Here is a 13,553-nt window from a genome sequence, read left to right on the forward strand (position 1 = left end):
CTTATTCCCATGCTGTTGGCTTTATTGTGATTTTCTCATTTCCTTTAGATTTAGGAGCCAGGGATCTGTACCAGCAAAAAAAAAGCTTCTTTGTGAAGATGAGGTTGAGGCTCAGTTTATAGAAGTAAAGTTTATTCATTCATATCTCACAAGTATTTAACTTATGATCTTAAACAAACTCATGAATCATTGAGGATGCGCCCTCTGGACTGAATCATAATGGCTAAACCTAAGGTGTCAAAATAGATGACATGATGTAAGAACTATGGATTAGAGGCAACAAACACATCTAAATACAATCATGTATCTAACACACCTTCTCTTTCCTTGTAACTAATCAAAGGGTACTTCATATATATCACAGAGTACTGTCATGTGACAACACTTCAGCGCTTCTTTCAGGCTGTTTTTAACAATTACATACAAATGATAGTTTGCTGAGATATTAAATGTTATTATTTTCCTCTATTTCAACATGTTCTACTTTTCGTTCATTTATATAAAACACTAGGGCACCCCAGTGGCTCATCTGGTAGCGTGCATCCCACATAGCCCAAGGCTTTATTGCAGAGATCTGGGTTTGTCTTTCACCTCATTCTCTCTCCATCTTTCCTGTCTCTCTGCACTGTCTGCACTGCACTAATAAAGGAAAAAAAAACCAGAATATAATGTGGAAAATTTTATTGCAGTAGTACAGGAATGGTGTTTATAATTCTTGTGCTAGTCCAATGGTTGCCTTCTCATCTTGCAATAAACCTTCAGCAGATTGTTGTGTAAAATATGTAACATATAAAATAATATCCATGTATGTGACTCCTGTAGCACTAATGTCATCTCAGAGTAGTTGCTTAATCAGCTGATACCGCCCCCCCGAAAAAAATATGCAGTGGGAAATCAGGTATCTTTGACTATATTGGATATTGAATAAGGAGTAAATAATGAATAAATCTGTAAATGAACATTTTATAATGATTATTTTCCTTCAGTGTCCGTTACTTCAGTTGAGTGCCAGTTAAAGACACTGGCATGCATTGGAGAAAAGTTCTGCTGATTCATGCCCAAAGCCATCCAAAATATTTAAAAAAAAAAGCCCAAAGATAACAAATGCATGTGGACTGAAATGTTCATATCATATATTTCTGTGGTGTGCATTTTGACTCAGCAGCAGCAGTGACAATGATCGATATGTTGTGGGACATTGTCTTACCATCACCATGTCTCCAGTGAGGGAATTAGCCAGGTCAGTAACAGAGGAGTGGCCGTCAGCATCGGGGGGCTGACCTTTGGGGCTGTTAGCTGGCTTGTTGCCCCTGTAAGCAAAAGCACAGGTTGAACCAGAGGAAAACCAGTGCAGAAATGAGCTGAGAAGCTAACTCATCTCCAGAAAGAGAGAATGTATGAGCACAGAGGGAGTCCAACATCCGCCTGGTTGGTTCTACAAACTGCCTATCTGATAATTGAGTCCAGGTTTGCTCTGGATAGATGTCACTTCAAAGTGGATTGTGCTTTCTCTAACTACCATGAACGAAGCCAAATACATTCTGCCAAAGATTTGAAAGATTAACAGCCGCTACATCTGAAGGCATTTGATGTGGTGAGTTATGTTTGATGAAACTTGGAGTCTGAGATGACTATACATATGTCCAGTGTGGCAAACATCCATATTTCTAACAAGAAAGTTACCTCCACCCAGAAAACAAACACATTTTCAGAGAGAACACAAAAGAGAAGCACTAAATTATAATTCATTCCAAACCCAACATAATTCATGATCAACCCTTAGTCTTTTTGAAAGACATAAACAAGACACACATGTATAATGACATGTATAGCAACATGACATTACTATAAACAGAAGACAGACATATATAGCAACACAAAGAGGAACAGACAATTAAGACGACAGCTGATGTTACAGGTGCTGAACAGTTTCATAAACTGTTTATGTGTTTAAATCTCTCAGTTATTAGGATTCTGCATCAACAATCCAAAAAGCAAAAAAAAATCAAATAAAAACAGAGATCTCCCATGGCAGAGCTGGTACGTAGGTACAAATGTTAATAGGTGTTAAGTTTAGTTCCTTCACATGAGGATCATTAAAAACACTGGGATAAACAGTCTGGGAGAAAAACCTCTATGTTCATACATCTTAAAAACAAGAAATATCACAAAATGTAAAGAAACGAAAATAGCAAAAGAAGAAAGAAATTAAAAAGAGAACAAATACTATGACATTGAAGAAAGCATGAGAAAGAAACAAGAGCGAGAAAGAGCTACAGTCCAAGCCAATGTAACAACATTAAATGATGCAGTAACACATTGGACACACTCCATAGATGACTGTTCAAGGCACATGGAGAGAATGAACACTTAAATAATGTTAGGCAATAAATAAACAGTAAACAGCGAAGAAAAAGAACAACAGAGAAACGGAAAAGAAATGATGTAGAGAGGATGTTGAAGTTGCAGACAAACAGTGAACAAAAATTATAAAGACTCTAGATAAGATAGAAGGTTCAAAAGGAAAATAAGAAATAGATAAGCAGGCTATAAATTATTTAGCTGTATTAGAAGAGATAGCAAGTATTAATAGCATGAACAGTGAGGTTACGAAAACCAAACCAAACAGAGAGTGAGATTGTTACAAACACCAGCACATTAGAGAGAAAAACAGAGCTGCAAGAAAAGATAGGGAATGAAGGAAGGAAAGCCTGGAAACACAAGAGAGGCTTAGTTTGGTCAGTCTGATAAGTATCAAAGAATAAAGAATAAGAGACAAAAATAAAGAGCTATGCACAAACAATATCTCTAACCAGAGACAAAGGGGCAAACATGCTAAAGGGAGAAAAAGAGCACAGAGAAGAAAAGAAAAAGACAATAAATACAGTTGATCACCAAGAGAAAGAGAGCAAGAGCAATTGTTCTTTATATGGAGAGCTCCAAATAAATAATAGATGAAACATACCATACAAAAGTAGAGTATCATTTGAAACACAAAAAGAGACAAATAGTAGGAACATAGGAAGTGCACATTTAGAGTGTTACAAAAGAGGGCATTGATAGAAATGATCTTTCAACTCCAGAAGGTTTAAAGGTTTCAATCTAATCTGATTTTCCAACCATTTAGCAACACTCTAAAAGTGTGGATTGGGGACACAAGGGCCAAAGCATATACTGGCATTGGCTACATGTGCATATATGACATATGCAAGTAGGTGTCACTCAGAGAGTGAAGGCAATGCCTTGGAGAGGCAGGAAACAAGGAGCCCATAGAAAGTCTGTCTGTCTGGCCAGCATTCTCCTCAGTGCTTTCACTGGGAGAATGTCCTGTATGTTGTACGCTTTGTACTTGCTGGGCACTCTAAACTGCAAATTTGGATGAGAATTGGTGTTGAATGCAATAATGTGTACATTTTTGCAGAAGACAAGGACAGAACTGGGATAAAATATACTGACAAATAGACAGACAGAAAAAGCAAGCAAACAAGACAAGCAAACAGACAACCACTTGAACCAGCAAAGGAACCAGAGCGAGACGGGGGGAAGGAGGGATGTTAACCATTTCAAGAATGGGAAGGGAATATTCATCAATTGGTGTTAGTTATATTAGTTTCCAAGGGAGGTAATTGCATTTTCAGGGGCCTGTTTGGTTTTGCACAGACTCTAAACTGCAGGCAGTGAGTTTGAGAGGAGAGGAAAAGGCTGGGGAAAACATTAAACCGAGATCTGAGGATCAGATAAAAAGATGTTTAAAGCAAGGAGAGAGACTTATTGTTTTGAAGCAGGGCACCTCCCTCCTCCTCCACCTCCCAACTATCGATGGGTGAGTTAACGCCTTCAATTATTCATTCTCCTTCATGCTTCATTCAGGGATTCAGTGCATTCTCAGGTAAAGAGCTAGCGCAGCCAGGGGAATGGCCTTTCTACCAGCCCTGCTCTACAGCACCTGAGGTGGTCTTCTGCTTCTGCACTGCCTCCAGGCTGTTTACACTGCAGCTGGAGCTGCAGGTTTATCGCACAGAATAAAATATTTCCTCCAGATCATACAGTACATGCTGAATTCAAAATACATTTTTGTTTCAGTTTATTTGATTTCTAAAAAAGCAATATTAATTGTGGCAGATGGTAACACTACAACTGCTAGATTTTTGTGCCAGTGCTTTTTCTGTCTGGCCCCTTGAGGGTTGAGATGGGAATTGGTGCTTTAAAGCCTGCAGTTGTCTACAGTATCCAGTGGGAGGCAGAGTGGACTAGAGTTCAGATTCTCCCACATCTAAGGCACAGAAAGTGGGCTGTTGGCATGGCAACGGCTCTAGAAACATAGACCATACATATGGGGGGGTGGGGGTTTAGGGTACGTGTGACCGGAGGTTGTGGGGGGTGGGCACAGGGAAGGGTGTGTTTAGAGGGGTGCAGCAAACAGGCAAACACAGTGAGAACAAAGAAGATAAGGTTTAGGATATATGACAGGTACGGGTGAGAGCCTCGCAGACACACACATTCACATGAACAGACATATGGAGGCAGGCGGGGCCACTTTGGGTTTCACCGTCCTGTGATACTATCCTGTTTTGTTACCTGACCGAGGGCCAGCAGCTCGAAGAGGGGGAAGGGGGGGTAAAGACACTCCACTTCTAGGCTGGAGAGAGACGCGAGAAAGAAAGCCCAACCCAACCCTTTTTTCAGACACTCAGACTCCCCACCCCACTGCAAACATGTCACACTCAAACAAACATGCTCGCCCATGACCATGAAGTGATGTATTTCAATGTTTATGCTCAATTTCAAAGCCATCCACTAGATCTATCATTTTTCGGGGGCCACAACATACTTCCCAGCATCATACACTGAAACACTGAAGCATGCTGCTGCTTACATAACTCATCATCCACATGAAACACATGTACGTCGCACTACAGTCATCTCAGCTGCTTCACTTCTCGGGCTACAAACACAGATTCTGCTGCAGCACATAAATATGGATGCTTTCGTTGTTAACTAGTTACTTCCTGTACGCTGGAACTGGAAATGAATCCAAAACAGCATCATTTACTGAAATCCCACTTCAGGAAGAGGCAACAGGGAGGGTGCTAAACGTTGCCTTCTGTGTATCTGCTTGTTTCACTGAACTCCAAATGGAAACAGAAAAAAACCCCAACAACAACAGGGCAATTCAGCGGCTGCCATACGTTGGTCATGATGTTTTAAGTACTGCTTTATTTCTATTTTTGTTCTATTAAAAGCTACATAAAATAAGTATAAGACAACATTGACAGGTAGGGCTGTCATGATGATGAAATTCTAGAAGTTGATGAATTGTCATATTAATAATTGTAATGAAAAATTTTATTATCTTTTATTTTGTTCATTTTATACCACTAGATTACAATGTTGTCCATAAAGTGGGAATACTGTTGTTTTCAGAGACATTCCCATTTTTATTCCTATTTATACACATCAGTGATTATCTTTGACCTAGTGCAATCATTATTCTGTTTTTAGAAGTAGTTTTTAAGAACACAAATGCTAAAGGGTGAACTCCTCTGCTTTCAGTATGCTAAGTCCATAAAACTAAGATAACATCGGTATCAAGTTCCACAGTGGGATAAGTCATCCGACTTTATGGTTCTTGTTGATAGTGCTGGACTGGTACTGGATGAACTTGGTAATTTTCCCTATGTTACATCATTTATGAGGCCAAGCAAACCATATACTGTTGACCATAAAGTTGGAATAATTTTGTTTTCACACATTCCTCTTTTTATTCCTACTTATACACTACAGTAATCACCTTTGACCAAGTATAATGAGTCCCAGTTACACTTTATCTATCAAGAATAAATCATATTGTCACAATCATTTCATGAGAAGAGGTAAAAATATTGTTATCCAACTTTATGGGCAACAGATCTTTGTAAATAATGTTGCACAGGGCAGATTAAACATATAAAGTATATTACTGAAATACATAAAGAAACTACAACTAATGTTGATTATCAGTATAATAACTTGAGCCCCATGTGGAAGGGGGTGCAACAAGAAGACGATCATTCTCATTAAGAGTGCCAATCAAACTATCTCACCAAATGGTGTAGAATAATGTGGAAATAGTGAAAAAATATTACAACTCTATTTCATCCAGTTGCTTTTATACAGCTGAGCGGAGATAATTATCACAATTATCCAAAATAATTGCAGCTGGCTCAAATAATTCCAATAAGGTGATTATGTAACAAATACGACATCCTACGCGCAGGTACTTTTCATCAGGGCTTTCATCAACTGTATCAAGTCAAATCCTAAAATATGTGTAAGTAAAGAAACTACATGATTACTGTACTTCCACATCCAAAGCAGATCTTATTGTCTATGCAGTTCAAAACTCCACCTCCCTTTATGACCCCCCAAACCTCTCTGCAATTTAGAATTCATATCTCAGAGCTCAATTAAAATAATAACAATATCATTCCAGGGAATTTAACCAATTTGAAATCATTAAAACATGCCAAAAGTCCATTAAAATTGCAAACACACATCTTCCAAATGTTTTGAACCCTGATTAAATCCAAAGATTGCCTCTGAGGTGGAGGCTGCTGCAGATGTGCCACCTGCTCTGTTCTGACACAGGAATCCCAGGTTAATGCTCCTAATAGCTCGTCTCCCCAGCCAGCATCCATCTATTGGGATGTATGAGATGAGCATGTGTACCAGCATGTACCTGCTGGCTAAAGTGCTGCCATCAGCCTCACGTAATGCATGATGTGCACAGCACAATAACTACTCTTCTAGAAGGATGGATGGATTTGCACTATGTGTTTTTTCTCTCATTCTCCCCTGACATATGGATGGATGGATATAAAGCACTCCCTTCTGCTCTTACTGTGATTCCTTTTTTCTGCCTTTGTGCTATCTACTTCCCCTCTGTGTTAACATGTAACTGAATGCATCTGATGTCGGTGGCCACAGGGAACCACAGCCTCAGGGACGGTCTTAAGCAGATCCCCTGAAGACTGCTGATTAGTCGGGCCTGTAAAGCCCCTGTCACAAGAGGAGAACTATGTCAGACTAGCAGAGCATAACATAATCAATTTACATGTTTATGAACAAACACACATGCAACTAATATCCTCTGCAGCATCATAAAACCTTATAAAAGCAGCGTATTCTATTATTTACATGACCTACTTGACCACTCTTTTTATAGTTGTCTGCACATGACCTCAAGTTAACAAATTCTTCAACTTTTATTAGTCACACACAGAAATAAACAGGAAGGCTTTTTATGACTATAACATACAACCTGAAATTTATACGTTAAAAAATGACGTGTTATAAGCTGAAGAAATTACATGATTAAAAAATAGCATTATCTAACAGTGATCACATATTTATAGATATATTGTAGTTGAATACACCAACCTCAAACCACATACTGTGAACTCCTCCTCCTCAGACTAATGCAGTTAAAGCACAAACACACAGTTATGACGTTAAATAAAAACACATTTATATTGATTTCCGTAAAAGGTCATAACCGCCATCTGCTGTGTTTGTCTTTGCCTCTCATGTCAGGTTAAGCAATGTAATAAGCTCATAAATTATGAAGCAATATTATATAGCCCACTTGGCAATTAACAGACACTCACTGACAGTGTCTCACTGAGTGCATCACATCTTTGAGGCAGAGAAATATACATCCATGTCTATTAATATCTGGAAGATGTATTCTAAAACAAGAAACAACTCCACTGGCTCAAACAAAAATGATGTAACATGCGAGGATGAATAATTGAAAGACCACAGGCAAGTAAGTGGATTGAATGTTAATGCGGCACAGGGATACTATATATCCCGCCTCCTCTAAACCTCCACCCTCATTGGGTTATCTGCCTGCTGCTCAGACAGAGATCTAGATTCAAAGCTCTTGGGATCATGGCTTCCCTTTATAGCAACACTCGAGGAGAACCTACAGTATAGGTTCACTGAATCGCAACTGAATTGTTTCAGTGAAAACCAATGAGGCATTAAGAAGCCATTCAAACATCCTAATTAAGCTGTCTAACATCCAACCTATGGATGCTTGGGATATAAACATCTCAGCATGTGTGGCCCCAGAATCAAACCAACCCACAATTTTGTAATCTGAGCCAGTTTTTCTGCTATTCTATCGTACCACATTCCCTCCCTGTCTCCCCCTGAATAGGACGCATAAAGTGTGTAACCTTGATTTGAAAAGTCTCTATCACTCCATCAGTACCGACAAGTCTGGAGCAAACTGTCAGCCTGCTCCTGCTTCACTTCATAAACAAATGACCACGCTTTTATCCAGTGATCGCACACACAAGGTCAGTGAAGGAACGTAATGAATATCACGCACTATAACACCTTCTCATGGCCAGTGGGGATGACAATGTGTTTGTGTGGCCTGCCTTCGACTATGGTCAGTCTACAGTGATGCATTTAAAGTCACTATAAGGTAAATGAGACTGTTATTACTTTTTAAACACATTCCCACATTCCCTAGATTCTTTAGATCACTGAAATGTACAGCCAGGTATAGTGTTATTTCACTAATGAAGGGCACTTTGCTTTTCATCATGAGTACTGATATTTCATTTTGATGTTAACGTCACATAAACCACCCAAATTAGAGGCTTAGTGTTTAGCTGTAATAACTCACCGATGACATGTTGCTCATATGACCAATCAAGTGTATAAATTCATGACTTTTAAAATGAAGGATGCAGGAATGAAGATGACTGATGAATACATAAGGGACGTGTTTGGTGTAAATATACACACTGTGATGATGAGGCCATAACATGGGGGTGTGAAGAGCAGGAGATAGATGAAAGCACAGCTTTGTCTCTGACCTGAAAGCCAAGCTCAAGAGTCCCGTTCAGAATGAGGAATATGCCACGAGTGTGATTGATTAAATCATGGTCAGACATCTGTGAAGTCAGCACTAACACCACAGGGAATGATATACTCCCAGCAAGCTTACACCTTGCATTGCTAATACACTGTGGATGAAGTTTCTATATTTAGCATCTAATTAAAGTGTGGCTAAATCATTCTTTATACCTTTGTAATTTATCGTGAAATAAATAAAACCAGAAGTGGCTCAAGTGGAATTAGTTTACGGTACAGGAGAGGGACCGGCACAAGCTCACTAAGAGACATTCAAAGCCCTTTTTTCCTTGACTTCCTTCTCTATTGTTTCCATTTTCAGACACTGTAAGCTGCCAGTCATGCTGTTTTGACTGAAAGAAATGAAATGAAACTCATGGTAATCTTGAAAATACCACAATGCACTCAATCGCTGTTAATCAGCTGTTGCCCATGTGCTGGACTGAGCAGCCTTTGGTTCCTGCTTGTTCTACCCTTTATTAGCAGATTTCAGAAACCTTTAAGGAGGTATCCAAGAGAACACAAAAGCTGGAAAAGCCAGATGTAATGTGTGCAGCAATTTACAGGTCAAATTGATCTCCTGTTGCTCTGCAAGCACCACACTAATCCTGAACAATGATGATGACAAAATGAATACTTTTGATGTGCACAAAAGCCAAATTTGTACTTTCATGCTTATGGCGCCATGTTGATTTTTGGAAAAGGCCAAAGAATGCTTCGAGGCAAGAGACTAAAATGAGGCAGACAAACCAGCAGACAAATATCTTATACTAGCTGTTGATGTGTAGCTGTGGAGGTTAATTTTGTCAATTAAAAAAAGGTGGAGGTGCTTATTTTCCCAGATTAAAGCTGTATGATCAGCCAAGCATTAAATGGTCTATGTATTAAAAATATTTTCTAATTTTTAATCTATTTATTTTGACAATTAACTGATCAGCCATTTATTCTATAGCAACAGCAATTTAACTAGCATCCTAACATTAACTCATAGAGACCCAGAGCTACTTTTGTGGCAGTTCCCAAATCAGTTTTTCTCCCTATTTAACCATTCTTGAGTAATTTGTCACCGTTTATTATAATGTTATCCTCTGTATTTTGCATTTTTCAGTGAAAATTTTCTATATTTAATTCACTAATCATGCTGATGTTTATAAGAACTCAGAGTAAATTCTAACATTACAACAAAATATATTAATTGAATATGAAAACAAGTGTCTCCATCTACTGGCATTTATCAAACTCAATGGATTTTACTGATGAATCAATATTACAAAAGATGGCAGTGTTTCTATGTTCACTCAGGAGCCTCTGAACGTCCACACGGGTCATATCTGATGACCACGAAAAGACAACAAACTGCATTTTACACCAATTATTTACATGTATTGATAGGATTAATGGATCAACAGGTATTAAACATTTTAGATCAGTAGATACTTTTGGTTGGCAGTGGATGTTTGGATCTTTATGAGTTAAACATGTCATAGGATATGTGTTAAAATTATACAAAATCCAAAGATATCCTATTCTCTATTCGATATGCTAAAGAAACACATCAAATCATCACCTTCAAGAAATCCAGCCTCCCAAACTTTGGACTTCTGGGTTGGAAATTGGCCAAAATGAGTAGACAATAATGATAGAATAGAATTTACCAAAACAGTTGTGAAATTTTGTTCAGTCAACTCACTGATTACCTGATTAATCATCACAGTTCTACTTGGGAGACTCTTTGTTCAAAGCTTACTTCTCAACAAAAATGACTAAAATGTTTTCAATTGCCCACATGTGCAGCCTCAAACTGCAGCTGTGCAGGCTCGATAGGAAAACAGTTACCATCTGTATTGTAATAGAGCTCTAGTTTTAAATCATGTGTCAAATTGATGAAACACTTGTGAATGAGAAATAATTGCTGTGACGAGTAAATCACAATTTGTTCACCCTCCCCTGCCATTTTGTTTTAAGGTGTGTGTCACATTATGTATCTCTAAATTGTCTCCAATTTGTCACAGAATCAAAGTGAGGTTAAAACGGCCTAATTGGACTGCAGAGGAAATCAAGTGTGTCGTATCTGCCTAGGGCTGGACCAAATGGAGGGTGTAACTCTGGCTCTGTGGTCTTACATGTTTGTGGAAACAAATCCAATCCGTCGTCCGTGGCTGAAATGAACAACTCAAGCTCAGGGAGGCTGTTTGTTTTACACGACAAAGCCACAGTGCTCATTTGTTAGTCTTAAACTGTACGATGGGAGGAAAAAATCCCTCCAGTTTCAAAACAGAATGCAAAACCAATTATTTTGGGAGATAGGGAGATACGAGTGAGAGTGGTGCATCCTTATAGATCAGTGGAAATATTTTGGCTTATAGTGTGTAAGGTGGCTGGCAAGGAAAAGGTTTATTTTTAGCAGCATGTTTATGTAAGTGACTAACATGTTGTGGAATAATGAGGAGGCTCTCTGGGCCCTCAGTGGAGCTACAGAGACGGGACTCTCAGAGCAGCAGAGGGTGATTGAAGGAAGCTAATGAGCAGGAGAAAAAAAAGAACACAGGAGCAGAAAGAAGTGGGATAATAAAAGCATGGAAAGACAAAGAAAATACAACAATTACCAATGGGAGGTCTCTGTAAGGCAGAAGTGAAAAGACAAACAAATAGAGATGAAAATGCTGGAGAAGAATGACATTGTGATAGGGGAGATAATTATCATGGTTAAAAGAAAAGACCACTGGCATGAGAAACTACTGTTTTATTTGATTGGCCAAAGTTTTACCCCTAAAAGCAGAATAAAAGGACTAGAGTGGATGGAGGCGAGCATATCGCCAACGTGATTTATGAGCTCATTACCGCTTTACAGCTAACATCCAAAGTGCTTTATCTCTTTACTCATTACAAGCGTTTTTTTCTACATCTGGTGCCACAGTCAAGTCTCGTTTTTATTTCAGAAACAGAGCTATGCTGCTATTTCAGGTAACGTGTCTGCGGCTCAGTGCTCTTAAGAGCTGTGACTCAACGAAAACACTCCAAAACAAAACTACTCTCCTCTGCCCGGATTCTGAAATCATCATCTTGTTTTTCTTCGAATTCATATCCCTCGCATTCTTTCATTTGCGACCCGATTCTCTCTCGCACGCACAACAAGCGCTCTCACACTTCATCTGGTACCTCTTCTCAGGAGGGGGTTCCTGATTGGCTGGTGGTGCTGCCTGCGCTGTTTCCTGCAGGTCAGGGATATTGGCAAAGTCATCTTGCTCGGCCACACCAATGGCCAAAGCCAGGACCACCAGCTTCCCTTCACTGGCTCCCCCAACAAACAAAATATGACAGAAACAGAGATTCGAGAGAGAGGCGAGAAAAGATGCGAGAGATAGGGGAATCGAACATAAAGAAGGTGTGGTGCAGGGGGGAAGAGAAGAAAAGAGAGGTCATTTAAGGTGAGAGCGAGGACATGAGCGTTGAGGCGGCGGTGGCGGTCAGAGAGTAAACATATGAGGCAGTTACAGAGAAAACAGTCATAAGGAGAGTCATAAAGAATACATGACATCCCAGCAGTAAACACTTTGTCCAGGGAAGGATATTCAAGAGAAAGCTTTAAGTGAAAGGCCGAATTAATAATAATGTAATGTTTTAATGAAGTGGTGCTGACAACAGGTGCAGGCTGTGTTCACAATTGTACAGACAACAAATAATTAAGGTGATTAGTCAGTGATTGTTAATGGATGTGATATTCACCGGCTTCCACATCCACACATGTAGAAGGTATGTACAGATCTGCATGCACGCACACACACGGCAATTTATCTACTTATTCAACCTGCCTTCTGCTTTCCCTCCAGACTCACCTTTCCCATCCAACAACCCTGCCATCTTTCTCCAGAGTTAAGATTTAATTAAGCCTCATTAAGGAGATCTGGACTAATTGTTTCTATTTGAGTGACACAGTATCTTGAGGTGCTCAGTGTGTGTCGCTGCTTTCTGGGTCACTGCTCCCTCACTCTCTGTTGCACTCTCTTCATTTCATCTCCTCTATTCTGCTCTCCAAATCCTCCCCCTTTCCCCCTCTCCATCCCTATCCTCTACTCTTAATGCTCAGCTCCTCATCATGCCCTCCTTCCTGTCACCCACACCTATTTTCCTATAGCTTAAGCGTCTGACTGTGCCACCTACCTCTGCTAAGAAAATATGGTGCCAAGCTGTGAAAAGATAGCACCCCAAACTGCACAATTTCATCTTCCTTACAAGCTCATGAAAGCTTTTCTTGCCGCACCATAAAGCTGTGTTAAATAACCTCCCTGTTACAGAATATGATGGTATGGAGCTCATAGCGATACTGTTAAGTACAGCTTTTATTGGATCACTCTCCTCCCATCACCCTTTAGTATGGGCATTTACACACAAGAATACTGGTAAAACACTTCAATCAATGAGCTGGACGTTAAAGAACCTGTAGCAAAAGTGGGATCAGACATTAATGACACAGGGATAAAGTATTGATTTTCAGCCAAAAAGCATATAGTCCAATCTTCGAAGTGATCCATTTGATCAAATGGCTCAAAAGGTTACGTATCTGTGTCAGTGACATCAACACATTCAGTGAGCAATGATTCACCCTGACAGGGAATCTGGCCAAAATTGAAATTAACTGGCTT

The 13,553-nt window shown here is 39.4% G+C and overlaps 1 protein-coding gene across 2 annotated transcripts in view; it reads right to left on the reverse strand.

The window, feature by feature from the left end:
- syt7a (synaptotagmin VIIa) overlaps positions 1-13,553 on the reverse strand; it is an 89,658-nt gene that overhangs the window by 16,663 nt on the left and 59,442 nt on the right. Inside the window, exons 2-3 of one of the 2 annotated variants that reach the window (XM_030135719.1) lie at positions 12,070-12,201; positions 1,208-1,310 (exon numbers count right to left, since the gene is read on the reverse strand). In XM_030135719.1, coding sequence (XP_029991579.1) covers positions 1,208-1,310; positions 12,070-12,201 — 235 coding nt within the window. The remainder of the gene's footprint in view (positions 1-1,207; positions 1,311-12,069; positions 12,202-13,553) is intronic. The other variant, XM_030135720.1, reaches the window with a different exon arrangement.

Source organism: Sphaeramia orbicularis, chromosome 6 (genome assembly GCF_902148855.1).
Source record: "Sphaeramia orbicularis chromosome 6, fSphaOr1.1, whole genome shotgun sequence".
NCBI lineage: Eukaryota > Metazoa > Chordata > Actinopteri > Kurtiformes > Apogonidae > Sphaeramia > Sphaeramia orbicularis.